Here is a 15,440-nt window from a genome sequence, read left to right as displayed (position 1 = left end):
TCTAGCATTAATGGCTACTAGTTTGGGACTCCCTGGCTGGCTCAGTCAGTAGAGCATGCAACTCTTGATCTCAGGGTTGTGAGTTTGAGCCCACGTTGGGTATGAAGACTACTTTAAAAAAGATTAAAAAACAAAAGATTAAAAAGATTAATTTGGAAACTAACTTTGAGGATTTCTTGCAAGTCAAGTTGTTTTAGATATTTCTTCCCTTCATTTCTTTATTGAACCTCAAATTTAAATATAATTTAGTTTTACATGAGGCGCCTGTGTGGCTCAGGCAGTTAAGTGTCCAACTTTGGCTCAGGTTTGATCTCACCACTGGTAGGTTCAAGCCCCGTGTCAGACTCTGTGCTGACAGCTCAGAGCCTGAAGCCTGCTTCAGATTCTCTGTCTCCCTCGCTTTCTGACCTCCCCCACTCGCACTGTGTGTGTGTCTTTCTGTCAAAAATAAATAAACATTTAAAAAATAAATAAATATAATTTAATTTCACAAATTAAGAAACAAGGGCTCAGTCCTACAAACCCAACTGATCTCAGGTTTGCTGACATCAAACCCATGAACTTTTTCCTTTTACCAAGAAGAGCTGCCAAAGATTCTACTAACCTTATGTTATGCAGGTCCTTGCCTTGTTGATGTTGGCTTGGGTTAATAGTGTCCAGAAAATAAGCTCTAGAAATCAAAATCATAATCCTCACTAACCTAAAGGAGTTATTTTATTCTCCATTGCCCAAAAAAGATTTGAAACATAATGACAAAAAAGTGGCTTTGCTCTACTCAGTACCCTCAAAACTAATTGTTTTTTTTCCTCCCTAATAAAGCATCAATGACCACCACTCTTGAAGGAGAGAATCTAATTCTCAGGAAGTGAGTAATTGACTCCTGAGTGGAAGATGATGTGACATCAATAAATTAAAATTCAGAGGTGCTGGTTTTCCCCTAAAAAGCATCTACAGCAAAGTTGAAATGAAGCTGCAATTTTAAACTGGGAATTTCAATTAGTTACCAAAGTTTTTAATAGCCTGAATTTTAGATAATTTTGGTGTTTAAGACAGTAACTGAAAGGACCACCTTAAATTCTTTCTGGAACAGAGCAAGTTGTGAATAAACATTTAAACATATTACATTTTAATGTCATATCTATTAAAATAAAAAATATCCATGGGAACAAATATTTTGGTCTTCTAAGAAACCCATATATATTTCTTTTGAAGGGCAGTATTTATTATGGAATTAAAAGAATTGTCATAAGCAACATAAGAAGTATATGAATATTGAATATGATATAAACCAAGTGACTGAACAACTAGGACCAGAAGTCAATTTTGAGATATATTTATAAAGGGGGAAAATAGCCATAACCCTGTGGTCAACCGTACTATGTACCACAAAGTTTTCATTAAGCCATATGAAGCCTAAATACCAAGTACAATCTGGATATTAAATAGAAGGGAAAACAAAAACAAAAACAAAAAAAAACACACCTCATTTGAATATCTTCTCTGCAAAATCTCAAATTTGGGAAAGAGAAAAGTCTCCACCAATTTCTTCTCTCAGTTTTTTTTTGTTGTTCTTTTTTTTTTAATGTTTATTTTTAAGAGAGAGAGAGAGAGACAGAGCGTGAGCAGGGGAGGGGCAAAGAGAGAGGAAAACACAGAATCCAAAGCAGGCTCCAGGCTCTGAGCTGTCAGCACAAAGCCTAACGTGGGGCTCAAACTCGCGAACTGCAAGATCATGACATTGGGCTGTTAAGATCATGACCTGAGCCAAAGTCAGAAGCTCAACTAACTGATCCACACAGGTCCCCTGTTCTCTCTCTCTCTCTCTCTCTCTCTCTCTTTTTTTTTAAGGAGTGACTGTTTTTTAAAAAGACCAGATCTAAGTGTGCAGCTCTGGGGACAGCTGGCATGTCACCTCCCGCTATGGTCCCTTCTACAGTAAAACTCTTCTGAGTTCAACTTTTAAATGAAAAAACCACGGTGGCTGGGCACTGTCACACACCAGAAAGCAGAGGGACAACCTTAAAAGAACTCCTTTCTGTACACCCTCCCAGGAACTGAAACGCTCCTGAAATGTAATACAAAGTGAGATCTAAAGAACACTGACTAGAACTGGGAACCAGAGCTCCTCCTACAAATAATCAAGAGGAACTGTAGTAGAAAAAGGGAGGTCCTACAATGCCATGTTCCAGAAAATTTGCAGTATGGGACTAAGGACCCCCTCTTGTTCACTGCCCAACCTACTCTCCCTTTTCCCACTGACACTTCCCCTCCCACCTTTCCCTTCCCACTCTGTTCCATTCCTGGTGGCATTCCCCTCCCCCACCCTTAAATTAGTGTTTTAAACAAAGATGTTTCTGGAAAGCATAGACTGAGCAGTAGAACAAAATTTTACAAACTTACATTTAAGTGGTGGGAGAAAGTTGTCTACCCCTGAAATTTCAGAGAAGTTACTCTCCCAGACTTCAGTTCCCCATCTTTGAGAATACCTCCCTACCACCAAAATAAAAAAGAATAGCTTCCCAGCTCTAAAATTCTATGCCACCCTATGTGCACACAATCAGAGGTAGCAACTACAAGATCACTTGGATCAGAAGGGAAATCTCAATTGCTTTAACATTTTGGGCTTTTCTCCTTTTAGAGGGGAGGGGCTAAAATATCATAAATGCCTAATTAACTATTTATCTCAAACTCCAATAGATAAGTCTTTTATTGTATTTGCTGCTAACATAAAACACTCTAAGACTCCTTAAGAAGCTCCATCATGTTGTACACCTGAAACTAATATACCATTATATGTCAACTATATAAAACACCTATAATGGAATCATTTTAATTAACTGATTCAATCTTAAATCATGTTTCATTTTCATAGTAGACATTCTAATAATAATATAAAAAATCCTCACATACAACCTTATTTTTTCAAAAATGATATAAAAATCAACCCTTAAATCTCAATGGTCTGTATTTAACAGCAAGTATTATAGGATCACATGTTCTAATCACTATTTCCTTCTTTGGTAGGGTAAAGTAATCTTCGGTGCAAGACATCTGAGTCAGTCACTACATTTACTCACGACCAGCCTAGGCCCACAGTGGAAGGAGATCCACTACAAGAACTAATTCTGAATAATAGCATCTAATGACTCAAGGAGCAGTTGTGGGAGCACCTAGGTAGGGCTCAAAAACTCTTAGCTTTTAAAATTTTTCTCACTTCCTCTTGATTCTCAGCATGCATCAACAAACAAGTAATGTAAATACAAAAAAAAAGAGATTAGGTATAAATTGCTAAATTTACAAAGGGTAGGATTATGATTGTGTTTAATTCACAAATTCTTTTGCTTCACAATGTATACTAAATTAATTTTTAATGATCACTATGACTGTTGATTTCAGGAGGGGAAAATTTTTACTTTCAAAATAAAATAAAGTGTTTTAAGTGAAAGTACTTTTAAATTTGTAAATCTGTAATTTGAAGGTAGGTATAAAAGGTAAAATAATCAGCTATCGCATTGCCTCTTTAAAAACTTATTTGGCAAGACGCACTTTTACCAAGAATTTTTCCACTTACTTTCTTCCCCCACTTTTCTAGAGGAACCATCACTTTCCAGGAGAAAACTGCACCAATGGGGAAGCATGAAACAAGTATGGTAAGACAAAGTTAATTCTTTATTGGCAGGGTCGAGAGGAGGTAAAAAATATATGTAAATAGAATGAGGACCCAGTGGTCAAAGACAGACATAAGGTCTGATTAACTCACTGCTTACAGCTGAGCAATGAAAGATGCATAATGCTACCAAACTAAAAAAATAACCAAAATCCTAGTTACCAATTTCCATTCTCAAGGTGAAATTTTTTTTTCTAAGCATTCTTGCAACTAATAGAAACAATCAAACTTAAGGGGTAGGGCAAAGTAGAGTGAATGGGGATGGGGTTGGAAGTAAGATTTGTCATGTACATCTTTTTATAGCATTTTGATTTTTGAACCAGGTAAATGTATAACAAAAGCAAAATGAGATTTAAAAATAAACATTTCTTGTTCATTCTGATGTGATTATATACTTGAGCTTCTTTCAGGTGAACTAATTTTATTTACTTTCTTTCATTCTGATAGTTGTATAGTACCCTAACAGTCTGGTTCCTTCCAGATCAGCATAAGACTAAAACATCTACAAGAATGTACACAGTGGGGACCAGGTCTGTTTCCCTTGTATATTTCCCCAAGTGCCTAATCCTTGTCCTGAAAAACTCCACTGACCACATTTAAAAAAAAAAAGAAGCATCTCTCAATGGAACTTGCACAAAATAAAGCTTAATAACACTTATTAACTAAATGATGGATAACTTTTCCCTTCCAAAAATAGAAAACCATTAAAGTCGTAATGCCTGCTCCTCTTTTTTGCTATTTCTCATCTGCTAGAAGCAAAGGAGAGAGAATAAGGAAAGAGATTAGATTAGGGGACCATGAAGTGATGGAGAACTATGGCTGATTCACAGCTTAGCAGGACATGCAGTGAACCATGAACTGAAGTTAGGAAAAACTTTAGATACACTTAACTTTTTCCCTTTAGATTTTGAAGGCTAGGATTATTGTGAAGTGCAGGTGCCCCATCTAAACTCCTTAGCCTACCCATTTCCATTATGGTTAAAACCTCAGCGACACATCTCCTAAAGCAAAATTCCAGAGCCTGCAAAGAAGACTGGTAGCAAATGCAAATACAGTGATGGCATCTGCTAGAAGTTTCCTTTCCTAAGAGCAGGGTCCACAGGTAACTTGGAGGTCACCCAGCTACTTGGAGAAACTTGCCCCTCAAATGAAGTCAGTAGGAATGACCAGGCCAAAACAGTTCTCAGGAGCCTGTTCAAAAAGATGAAAGCACCCACCAAACACAGAAAGTCTGATATCCCATAGTAATGTATTTTCTTTTGCTTTCCCCAAAGAAATAGCTCAATACGAGCCAGAGTCAGTCTGCCAGACACAGCCCCGAGTCCCAGATTAAACCACATTCTGACGCACATTCGGACACAGTGTTACACACCGGCACACAGAATAAGGCACGGCACACAGCACAAGAAAACCTCACAGACATGCTTTTTCTCTTTTTAAGCGAAAAAGAAACTAGAGGGCAAGAGAAAGCTTACCTTCTAAATGTGAGAAAAAGAATAAAACAAACAAGAGAACAAAAAAAAAAGATGCATAAAGAAGTCATAACAGGGAAGTGAAAGTTGTCAAATATGCAAAAGCAAAATTAAGTAAAATATCAAAGACTTAAAATGATTTCACCATATAGATTTAAAATACAGTCTTAGAACTTGTTCAAGAGCTTTGTGCCTCTGTAAACAAATCCATAGTTAAGATAAGCTAATTTCCTTCTGCATATTTAGATTCACTTTCTGGGCAACAAGAGAGAGGGCTGGTGATTTTAAGACCCCACCTTTGACCTTACCTTATAGGTGTCCTGGAGGATAAACACAGCCCTACTGCGCACCCAGTGGAAGTCATATTACAAATCCCCTCTTTGCTACTAGCCTGCTGGGGGCTCTGGAAACACCATCTGAGTCACACATGGAGTGTGTTTCCTCCACTGCTTGTATCTTGGGCTCTACCCAGGAAAGCGTAAACCCAAGTGCCCCTATTCTCCCAGAGAGTCACTAGACAGGGAGAAGCAGACCACAGTAGCAGCAACACAAGACCACTGCTACTAGGCTCTAGAAGAAATTCACCAACTCTTTTGGAGTCCAGGAAGAAATTCTAGATAAAGGGTGAATAGGACCCTCAAACGAGGTTTTCACGAATGTGCAAACTAATATTTTAATTAAGCTTTCCTTAAGGAAAATGGTATGCTGAAGGGACACACCTAGAAATGCCAACAATTTCCTCTGTAGATTTCTTAGTTCAAAGGTTGGTTAAGGAAAAGTTTCCATAAAATTCAGTCACAGGCATATTCTGTATCTTACTTAGTCACCTAGCAACAACCACCCACATAAAAAGGGAGGGTTCCCACCCAGGGGAGTAGACACCACATCAGAATTCCTCCACCAGACCAGCGAGGGTCCAGCTTAAAGAAAAAGCTACACATCTGAGCCTTCAACTGGCCATTCACCCCACATACCCATTTCTTTGTTCTAGTCTGGGGCAAAGTAAATTTGCAAAAGCAGCAAGTAACCCATGAAACCCATGAAGAGTGAAGTAGAAATTATTTTATAAAATCTGAGTACTCTTACGCCACCCACAATTACAAGATAAAATGTGAGGGGAGAATTCAGGAGTTTTCTTATTTCCCCTCTGAGAACACACACCTTGCTGGCCCAGGCATCTTCATCCCAAGAAGTGAGTTGTAATACACGGATGATCTCATTAATTTCAGCACTCATCTTTTCTACAGTAAAATTGCGATTTTTCAAAGCTTCTTCTATTCCTTGGTTTTTTGAATTTTTAGTTGTTACAAAAATCTTCATAGCTGTAAAAATAAACGATCAGAAACTAAGCTTAGAATTTAATCTTGCTGTATGACAACATTCACACAAGATATTCCATATTTTAGTACATGTTTTGGGTTTCTAAGATCTTAAAAAGAATATATTAGTTTGGCTCAGTTGGTGGAACGTGAGACTCTTGATCTCGGGTTGTGTGTGAGGCTTACATTAGGTGTAGAGACACCTTAAAAAAATAAAATCTTAAAAAAAAGAATATATTAAAAACAAAACAAAACAAACAAACAAAACACTGAAGGCTGCCAATGAAGTTCCAATATCAGCAACCTTAAGGTACAAGACATCACTACAAATGATCAGGGAGCTAATCTGACATGCATATATAGATGACCTATAATCCCAAAATGTCCAATATCCTTCTAAATCACGTTATCATCCCAGCCCTAACACTGTGCCCCAACTAATGCACACCCAATAGGACAAGACAAAAATAGTCAGTACAACTGTAACTGGAGTATGCTCCTGCACCCAATCCTAATGAAGATCCCAAAATACTGAGTTTATCTTTCAGAATTTCTCTCAACATGTAGTAGGAACTTTTTAACCCCCGAAAGTACAAGAAAATACTGATAATTTGAAGCACTAGAGAAAGAGAATATCTTCCCATAAAATAATTAAAATTGTGAAGACAAAGACTAACCAACACTTTATTGAGTTACCCAGATCAGAAAGAAATCTTGCTCCGAAAACTCTTCTATCACATGGAACAGCTGGCCTCAAAAACATTTCCCACGGAGATAGTAAGACTCTACTCACAAATGTTTTGTTTTCTGGTTCATATAAGGGCTTTCTGAGCTCTTACATTCACCTCTCCTTTTTTAGCTACTACCTGAAATGCCAAAGCAGGAAGGCAGGATCTGGGGGTGCCAGGACATGCCCTACAAGATTTTGAAAATAGGAAACAAACAAACAAAAAAAAGACAGACTATAGAGCTGCCCTCTGACAGTTAAAACTAACCCTTAACTTGACTAAGATAGCTTATGTGAACCATGAGGTATCTGGTACATACTACACACCCAATGAGTGTAGCTCCCTCGTGCTAGCTGAGACAGCGGCCACCATGTTTGCATTTCTGGGCTCTACCCAGTGGAAAAGAAGTCCCATCTGGTACACTAGCTCTGTACAGTTCAATTTATTTTAGGAAAAACTGTGGACTTTGGGGTCACTTCTTTGTCATATAGTACTCTATAATATCCATTCCAGCTAATTCTTTTTTCATAACACAAATAAAAGTGTCAATATTCATATGCCCATAACTAAAGTTTCCAGACATTCTACCTCCTAGAAAAGGAGCCTAGTAGAACTATGAGAACAGAGCTGGGCAACAGGAAAGGCAGCTTCAAACAAAGAGCAGGAGAAGGAGGACATTACAGAAGATGAATACTGGTTCTTGGCCAATCAGCTACAGCCATCAAGTAACACCCAATCTATCAGGTCTCATTTTTACCCAGCCTGAAGGACATGCAACCGAGCAGCAAAAGAAAATGAACTTCAGGAGTTTAGAATATAGTGACTTTTTTTTCCCTGTAAGATAATGTACAGGCAGAAAATACCTGAAATGAGAACTGGCAGCAACTCTTTCACAGTGTTCATGGAGTTCACCAACATCACTCGGTGCTCCTGGTGAGTCAGTTCCTGCTGCCTTTCATCAATCATCTTGGCCATCTTCGTCATTCCTGGGGCATAAGGAATAAATTGTGCAGGGTGAGTCGTGAAACGATCCAGATTCACTTTCTGAGCCTAAATCCATTACGAATGACTACAAAAGTCCAAACTGATTGTCGGCTTATTTAAACAACAGATACTGTCACTGAACTGTAGCATTTTTGATAAAAATTTTTCAGGGCAGCTGTAACAATGCAACTTTATTCATTTCATTAAAAGTAATTTGTTAAATGTAAATCCAAACTATGACATAATTTTCACATGGTTGACATATAAAATATATTATATCTATATATTATAAATAATATAAATAATATATATTATAAATAATATAATATATATTATAAATAATATAAATAATATATATTATAAATAATATAAATAATATATAATATAATGTATAATTATAATATAAATAATATATTATATGTATATAAAATATAAAAACGTATTTGTGAAAAACAAATATGTATTTGCAAAAAATGAATAAAAATATTTTGCCTGGTTACTACACATACCAGGTTCACATAATGTATCTGGCCACTGCACGTATGTAAGAATGTCATGCAAGCTGAGGCACCTGGGTGGCTCAGTCAGCTGAGCATATGACTTTGGCTCAGGTCATGATCTCGCAGTTAGTGAGTTCGAGCCCCACATCAGGCTCTGCGCTGACAGCTCAAGGTCTGGAGCCTGCTTCTGGATTCTCCCTCTCTCTGCCCCTCCCCTGCTCATGCTCTCTCTCTCTCTCTCTCTCAAAAGTAAAGACATTAAAAAAAAAAAATAGTAAAAAAAAAAAAAATCTCATGCGAGCTTAGTACTGAGAATCTAGTGGCTGAAAAAAATCTTAAGAATTACAATAATGTGTTTTGTTTTCATCTTTATATTTTTCTGTACTTTCCGATTTGTCCAAAATAAGCATGTACTATTTTTATAATTAGAAACAAATAGAAATATTATAAAAATAATTATACTAAGGACAGCAATCAAAAGCATCTGGTGTTTTGGAACCGGCCTGCTAGCACTTTTTGTTTACTTTGGTTATTATTCAAAGGTGCTATGTGATTCTCTCAAGCTTTGGTTTTCAAACTGCTCTTAAGATTTCTTAAGTAGTTTCACAGATCATCAAAGGATACCAAAGAGGGGTAGGAAAGGAGGGGTTGCCCCTGCCTCATTCAGAATAGTTCCATTTTTGTCTTTATATGTTGGGATTCCGTGTAAGATTTTATTTGAAGAAATAAACTTTATTTTCCCAGTGCTATGGGAAAGTTTAAAGAATACTGATCTAAAGGCATTTCCTGATGATCTTCAAAGATGGCTCAGAGAAAGTCTTAACTGCCATAAGTTTACAGAAAGACTGTATCGGAACCTCATGAACACACTGTGAATTAAAAATCATTTCACCTAAGGCAAAAGACTCTTATGAGGTGGTATGTGATCTTTACTACTGATAAGTTGAACATCTGAGGTTGTCCTGTCATTGGTCTCAATCATACTTTAAGGACCCTCAAGTTCATGTTATATGCCTATAACAGAAAAAGCTGGTATCTGTTCATGTATTTTGAATATTCAATTCTCAGGTGACTAAACAATCATTTCAAAATGAGACTTAGTCACAGTAGCTCTTCTCTTCTTCCAGGTCTGATTACATTATGCAGCCTCGGGCTAGGGCATGAATCCATAATAGTAGGCAGGCTAATTAACAAGACACGAGGTCATTAAGAGCTACAGGCCAGCTGGCAGACAGTGAAGGAATGCTGTATAATAGGGAATGGAGGGGTCAGAATTCAGGGTGGCCTTAAGCATTACAGTAATAGAAAAGTATTTCCTATATTCTCCAGCAACATTTACAATGTCTAGTTTAATTCATTAGGCAGGGCCAGGATTTGTAGAAAGCAGATTCAGCTTTCAGAGACAATGATATCTCCTCAGTAGAAACACAGTGTCAGCTCCATCAGCAGAGTACAGACACCTCAAAACCCAATGTGTCATGACTAATCTTGGGCAAAAAGCAGGAGGGAGTACTTCTTTCACCTTGATCAAACTGGACAATCTCTAAAAACTCTTTATTATAAAAACTGGACATGACTAACCTGGTCCAAGATTCTTTGTGTAAGTGACCAAATCTTCCATAGTTTCCACCACCTCTGCCACTGTAAGATATTCCAAAATTCCTTTGCAAACTCTAATAATTTTACGAACCTGAAAATAGATTTCATATTTTAGTCAAGTGAGTGAACAATAAGTAGAAAACATGCTAATTCAGATGTGCAGCTCTTCAACATCTTCCCATCCTCAACAGTCATCAATCCTCCATTATTACTTTTAAGACTATCTTTAAGACTTCTGCCTGGAAGAGGTCTGCATGGGCCTCAGATTGCCTACCTCAGCCTCATCGAAGGTGAGGAGCAGGTCTGATGTGCCTGAAAGGATGCCCCTTGACCCATCGATAAGATAATCTCGAGCAGGCACCGAGTAAGGATCTGACTGAAGCATCTGGGCTGCCTGAACAAGCTTGGTACAAGCATTCTCCACCCTGCGGGGAGGAACATGGAGTTAATTCACTGGCAGAACCAAGCAGAAGAATATCACGTGCAATGCAAAGAATGAAGAGACATATCCACATTTTTTTACTGCATGGAAAATTGCCAAGACCAATTTACAATAGGATTTAAGATTTTAGCTTTTAAAATCTACAATTAAGGGGGTACATCCATCCATCCATTCATTCATTCACACATTCACTCATTCACTTCACTAAGCCCTTGTTCTTTGTTATTTCCTGGCAACAAAAAATGATGACAAAATGTTTTAGACCTTTCAGTTTAGGTTGCTATATATCTCTGCAACTCCTTTGTTTCCTTCTTCCTCGCCCCATCGACACTGCCGTTAAAAGACACCACACACACACACACACACACACACAAAAAAGACACCACACAAAGAACGAAAATCCTTAACAACAGTTTCAGATTTAATATCTGGAAGTAAATTAAAATGCCAAAGCACTGTGTTAAATGAAATTTAATAATCAGATAACACAAAGGATTAGGAGGAAACAAAAAGTATGAAGTAATGCATAAATTCTCATTCATCTAGCTAAAAGGATTTGACAAATCCACTGGACTGTTTGAAAAGAGCCCTCTAACACTATGTTGTTAATTAAAAGGCCACTAGCATTAATAACCAAACCATTTATAGTTTAATATTAATACAGTTCAATAACATAGACAACCTGATCATACAGAATAAATGAATGAATGAATGAAATCAATGAAGAACAGAACCTCACTGATGTGGCTTTGGATCACTCTTAGAGGCCTGGTTGTTTACTGTTCCTTTTTAACTTTTAAATTAAATCTTTAATTTAACTTTAAGTTACATAGAATATGTATAGTCCTATATATGAAAGACAGTGAAAAATCACCTTCTTTCCACTATCTCCCAGACATTCAAATTCCATCTACTTGCAATTAATGCTACACGTTTCCTCTGTATTCTTTAAAATAAAACATTTATGCATCCAGAAACAAAGACAGGCTTCTACTTTTTTATACAAATAGGATCATACTATTCATACTCTCTGCATTCAGCTTTTTCCACCTAATTTACCTGAGAAATGTTCTAATAAAAGTACATAAAGAGCCTCCTCATTCTTTAATATAACTATACAACTAGTCCATAATTCATTAGCCTGCTACAATAAATCACCTTGAAAAATATCATTTTAAAATGTATGTATCTGTAAGACACAGTCCAGAAATGGAATTGCTAAGTCAAAGGTACAGACACTTAAAATTTTGACAAATGTTGCCATATTGCCAATCACAGAAGTTACTTACATTCTGTAAGTACTTACATACTTACATAACACAATAGATGAGAGTACCTATTTCCTCACAGTCTCAACAACTTGGTATATAATCAAACTTAAGTTTATCTTCATCAATATGAAAGACCAAAATTAGATCACAACATAGTTTTTTATTAAGGTGAAAGTCACATAACATGCAATCAGTCACTCTAAACAGTACCATTCAGTGGCATTTAGTATATTCACAATGCCGAGCAACTACCACCCCTCTCTTGGGTCAAAACTTTTATCACCTCAGAAATGCAGCCTGAACTCATTATGTAATCATCACTCCCCATTTCCCTCTTCCCCCATCCCCTGGTAACCCCTAATCTGCCTTCTGTCTCCATGAATTTACCTATTCTGGATATATCATATAAAAAGAATCATGTACTATGCGACCTTCTGTGTCTGGCTTCTTTCACTGAGCATAAATGTTTTCAAAGTTCATCCAGGTTATAGTATATGTGTTACTAGTTTGCTCTTTTTCATAGCTGAATACTATTTTATTCAGCTTTGAAAATCTGATTATCCATCCATGTGTTGATGGACATCTGGGTTGTTTCCATCTTTTGGGAATTATGAATAATGCTGCTAACATTCATGTACAAATTTCTTTTTTCTTTTTTTTCTTTTTTTGAGAAAAGGAGTGCAAGCGGGGCAGGGGCAGAGGGAAAGAGAGAAAGAATCACAAGCAGGCTCCATGCCCAACATGGGCTAATCCCATGGAACCCCACTCAGGGCTCGATCCCATGACCCTGGGATCATGACCGGAGCCAAAATCAAGAGTCAGACACTCAACCAGCTGAGCCACACAGGCGCCCCACTGTCATTATGTTTTAGATGTCTTTTATAAATATCATATAGCTACAGATTTTTTATCCAGCTAGGAACTTTTAACTTAGTAATTCAGCCCACTTAAATTCATTAATATTACTGATATACTTAGGATTATTTTCATATCTTATTATTTATTTTCTATATGGCCTGTAATTTTAATTCATTTTTTTTCTTTTTTCCTTATTTTATCTTTTGTTGGCGGGGGGTGGGGGGGTGCTAGTTTTTTCTATCTTTTTCTTATTCCCTTAAAGGTTATATACTCTGTTCTTTTTGTGGTCACCTTAAATATTTTAGCATGCATACTTGGCACATTAAAAATCTAAAATAGGGGCGCCTGGGTGGCTCAGTTGGTTAAGCGTCCGACTTCGGCTCAGGTCATGATCTCGCGGTTCATGAGTTCGAGCCCTGCCTCGGGCTCTGTGCTGACAGATCAGAGCCTGGAGCCTGCTTCAGAATCTGTGACTCTCTCTCTCTCTCTCTCTCTCTCTCTCTCTCTCTCTCTCTCTCTGTCCCTTTCCCACTCACACTCTGTCTCTCAAAAAATAAATGTTAAAAAAAATTTTTTTTAATTTTTTTTTAATGTTTATTTATTTTTTCGAGACAAAGAGAGACAGATCATGAACGGGGGCGGGTCAGAGAGAGAGGGAGACACAAAATCCGAAACAGGCTCCAGGCTCCAAGCTGTCGACACACAGCCCGACGCGGGGCTCCAACTCACAGACCGTGAGATCATGACCTGAGCCGAAGTTGGACGCTCAACCGACTGAGCCACCCAGGTGCCCCCCCCAAAATTTTTTTTAATCTAAAATAAAAGCTGTCCTCTTAGCACAGTTGGCAGTGCATCAGTCTCATGAAAATCTAAAATTAGTCAATATTTCTACCTCCTTCTCAAAGAATGATCTTAGCATGTTTAATTCCCAATCATCCCTTTCCTGACCTTTATGCTACTGTTTCCAAGTTTTGGTTTATGTTTATGTTGTTTTCATGTATAATATGTCCTATCTTTCATTTTAACCTTTATAACTCATTAGATATTACATTGTTATACTATGTAAGTCAAAGTTTGTTTATATTTACCAACAAATTGTCCCATATTTTGGTTAATCATTCCCTCTTATATCTCAGGCCTTACATCTAGAATCATCTGACTTTGTCTGAATTGCATTCTTTAGAATTTTCTCTACTAAGAGAATGCTGATAACAATATGTATCCATTTTTGTTTGTTCGAAAATATCTATTTTGTCCTCCTACTTCAAAGACTATTTCTGTAGTACAGATTTCTAGGTTGACAGCTATTTTATCGCACATTGAAGGTATTATTTCACAATGATGTAACAGCAGAAGCAGAAAGATACAATGACAGAAGAAGTAAGAGAGATGCAGGGCTACAAGCCAAAAAATTGGGGCAGCTTCCAGAAGCTGGAAAAGGCAAAGAAATGGATTATTTCCTAGAATCTTCAGAAGAAACACAACTCTATTAACCCATTTTGGACTTCTGACCTCCAGAATTGGAAGATAATGTTGTGTCTGTTACAACAGTAATATGATACTGTCCGCCAACTGAAATTTACCAGGCATACAAATAGGCATGAAAACACCACCCACAATGAAAAGAAATCATTCAAAAACAACCCAGAAATGACACATATGACAAAATTAATAGACAAGAACGTTAAAACCATTATTATAACAGTATTCCATATGCTCAAAAGCTAAAGGAAAGATTGAGTACATTAAATAGATAAATAAAAGATATAAGAACAAGACTCAATAACTGGAGATGTGTCTCAGATACAAAAACAGACTTTATAAATTACTAACAGATAAGATATTGCATGAAAAAAAGATCAGTGAAATTCAAGTCATAGCAAGTAAAATTATCCAAAATGAAACAGAAAGAAAAAAAAAAGACTTGAAAAAATTAACAGATCATCAGTGAGATGTGGTACAACTCAAAGCAGCCTAATACATGTGCAATTTGAATCTCCAAAGGAGAGAAAAGGGGGAAAGAGAAAACAGTATTTGAAGAGAGGATGACATAAAAAAAATTTTTTTAATGAACACTATAAAGCTGCAGGTCCAAGAAGCTCAATAAATGCCAAACACAAAAAGCATGAAGAGAACTACACACATCATAAGGAAATTGCTCAAAACCAAGGTTGAAAAGAAAATATTTAAAGTAGTCAGAGAAAAATGACACTTTATACACAAAAGGACAAAGAATAACAACAGACTTCTTGCTAGAAACAATGCAAGCCATAAGACAGTGAAGCAAAGTACTGAAAGAAAAAAAAAAATCAATCTAAAAATCTACACCCCAAAAAAAACACATTTCAAAAATTAAGGTGAAATAAAGATTTTTTCAGGTATATAAAAGCTGAAAGAATTCATCATCAGCAAACCTGAACTATAGGATATGTTAAAGGAAATCCTTCAGGAAGAAGGAAAATTATACCAGATGGAAATTTGGATTCACAGAAAAAAATGACAACTAACAAAAGACAAGAGGTTATAAATAACACAATGTTAAGTACTGAGTAAATATTAAAAAATTATATTATTTAAATATGTTTAAAAGACAATTGACT

The 15,440-nt window shown here is 36.7% G+C and overlaps 1 protein-coding gene across 2 annotated transcripts in view; it reads right to left on the bottom strand.

Moving 5' to 3' along the window:
- Positions 1-15,440, bottom strand: part of VCL (vinculin) — a 109,896-nt gene that overhangs the window by 35,679 nt on the left and 58,777 nt on the right. For both annotated transcript variants that reach the window (XM_047072976.1, XM_047072975.1), the window contains exons 3-6: positions 10,544-10,694; positions 10,252-10,360; positions 8,050-8,172; positions 6,301-6,461 (exon numbers count right to left, since the gene is read on the bottom strand). In XM_047072976.1, the coding sequence (XP_046928932.1) occupies positions 6,301-6,461; positions 8,050-8,172; positions 10,252-10,360; positions 10,544-10,694 (544 nt within the window). The remainder of the gene's footprint in view (positions 1-6,300; positions 6,462-8,049; positions 8,173-10,251; positions 10,361-10,543; positions 10,695-15,440) is intronic.

This window comes from Lynx rufus, unplaced genomic scaffold, assembly GCF_022079265.1.
Source record: "Lynx rufus isolate CCGP_SWC_20201006 ecotype Redwood Valley unplaced genomic scaffold, mLynRuf1.p SCAF_11, whole genome shotgun sequence".
In the NCBI taxonomy this organism is placed as follows: domain Eukaryota; kingdom Metazoa; phylum Chordata; class Mammalia; order Carnivora; family Felidae; genus Lynx; species Lynx rufus.
This window is presented reverse-complemented; position numbering and strand designations above follow the sequence as displayed.